Source organism: Haplochromis burtoni, unplaced genomic scaffold (assembly GCF_018398535.1).
Source record: "Haplochromis burtoni strain Fernald_Lab_line unplaced genomic scaffold, NCSU_Asbu1 Contig_139, whole genome shotgun sequence".
Classification (NCBI taxonomy): domain Eukaryota; kingdom Metazoa; phylum Chordata; class Actinopteri; order Cichliformes; family Cichlidae; genus Haplochromis; species Haplochromis burtoni.
The window spans coordinates 520020-522248 of record NW_024582500.1 but is presented as its reverse complement, the minus strand read 5'-3'; the positions used below and the strand labels follow the sequence as shown (position 1 = coordinate 522248).

The following is a 2229-nucleotide window of genomic DNA, read 5'->3' as shown; positions in this document are numbered from 1 at the left end:
AATAAGAAACTCAAGTGAACAGTTTAAGGAAAAAGGGTTTTCTCTTGGTTGGATGTCGTAAAGGAGTTTTCCCTTTAACCATGGAAAAGATCCTGCGATCACTCACCACTGTTGTCCTATGTTGACAAACCTACTTGCGTGAGGTCTTAAATCTATTACGGTTGTGCACAAAGGCAAAACTGTAACAACTGGTCACCGAAAATGTGGTAAGTAAATATTTTTCAGATCAGAAATCATTTAAATTTATTCACAACTTCGTTTGTGATGATCAGTTTGGAAGCCATGATGTGTAATCGTAATTTGGAGACAGAAACATCCTGTCCAGGAAGAGAAACTTCTGGATTACTCTTAAAACTTATTGCGTAGCAATATGCAAATGTTAGTATTGCCTCCATTAAAAACACTGAAGAGCCTAATCAGTACAAGAGCAGTAAGGGTGATTTATCATTCAAATTTAATATGACCAGTGAAATCATAAGCAGCTTTGCATAAATTTCTCCAACTTTGCTGCCATAATGTCACCCACAGTACCTTCCTGTTGAGCATGGACCACATGACGGTGTCGAAGGTGCCCTTGGCAATGAGATAATGCACGTTGACGGAGGACGTCTGCCCAATGCGGTGGGCACGATCTTCAGCCTGCTTGACGTGACCGGGGTTCCAGTAGAGCTCGGCAAACACCACGTGGCTGGCAGCGGTGAAGGTCAAACCCTGGAGAGGACACACACAAACACACACGCTACATATCTGTTTCAGAGTACCCAGTACAACCACCTCAAAAATGGAACAATCCAGTCCGATTGAATGAAATTTAATTTGTTGAAATTCTTTTTAATAGCAGAATATTATCAGCTAATTGATACGTAAGTGCTTCAAGCACCCACTTCTTTTGATTGGAATGCATAACATTTCTGTTGGTCACTCAGAATAATTGAGGTCAATGAGTGTATTATTAAGACTAGAACACGTTTCCACCATTCATTTCTCTATGATATTAGGATTCACAGCAACCAGTACAAACCATAATTACCTCTAATATGCAAAATTGAGTCTATTTAGCTGATTTTCCAATTGACTGCAGGGTGTTTTATTTCCTTTATTATGATCAAGCATAGCCTGCATAGCCTGCTGGATAAGTATGCAAGTACCTGTCCAGCTGCCTGGATGCTGAGGATGGCCACTCGGGTTTCTGGGTCACTCTGGAATCTGTGGACCAACTGGATTCGCTCTGATGACGGTACGCTGCCATCGATTCGGATATAACCAGCCTGTCAGGATGGAGTCGAGACAACGCAGCGTTTGATTTTCAAAGGAAAGTTTAGATCACTAAAAGTGGCAGTTGAGCAATGTAAAATAATATAATAACACTCGACAGCTTTAAGGCAATAATCTTTCTAACCAGGAGACACAGCTCCAATCTCCAGCTGATGCACACAGTTATTGTCACAAAGCTAAAAAAAAGAAAGAAAGAAAAAAGTTATCTGTACAGGACAAAGTGCTGCATAAAGTTTCCATCCAGCAAGTAAACAAAGGGAAAAGGGAGAATATATTTCCTTCAAGAGACTAGAGCAACTAACAGAAGAGTTAATACATTTATTAAATGGACATAAGCGTAACTCCAAATGAACAATGATGATGTCTAAATGAGCTCAACTTTAAGGTGTGTGAGTCACACTGTGTTTATATTTGGCATGTTAAAATGTGCGGTTCCTGTACAACAAGAGGTCAGCGCCACTAAATCAGATAAAGATCAACATCTGTCTGAAGTTTGTTAACATTAATGTTAGCCTTCAGAAGATACTGGTCATTAGGGCTGGGTATCGTCACTGATTTCTAGAATCGATTCGATTCCGATTCACAAGGTCCTGAATCGATTCGATCCATGATTTGATTCAATTCGATTTGAATCTGGGAAATTTTGCCTCAGACAGTCAGAAATATTATAATTCAGATCAGTACATTTACGTATTTTTGTATCTATAAGAAGGAAGCTGACACTCGCAAGACTTTATCAAAGGTGTGAGCATCACAGCAGATGCCTTTGTGTCAAAGTAGCTGAAGATAAAACACAGAAAAACATGAAGGTGATTTTCCTGGCCTGGGATTTTATAAAAATATTCTGCAGTACATCAAAAACAAAAGAAAACCATTAATCAACTTATGAACATTACCTCTGAAGTTACAGCGGTTTTATTAGAGACACGGCTAAGCGTTTTGCATTTTGTATAA

General features: G+C 39.2%; 1 protein-coding gene across 7 annotated transcripts in view; it reads right to left on the bottom strand.

Annotated features, from left to right (window-relative positions):
* Positions 1–2229, bottom strand: part of zranb3 (zinc finger, RAN-binding domain containing 3) — a 143815-nt gene that overhangs the window by 88083 nt on the left and 53503 nt on the right. For all 7 annotated transcript variants that reach the window (XM_005933920.3, XM_005933919.3, XM_005933923.3 and 4 more), the window contains exons 10-11: positions 1149–1268; positions 532–711 (exon numbers count right to left, since the gene is read on the bottom strand). In XM_005933920.3, coding sequence (XP_005933982.1) covers positions 532–711; positions 1149–1268 — 300 coding nt within the window. The remainder of the gene's footprint in view (positions 1–531; positions 712–1148; positions 1269–2229) is intronic.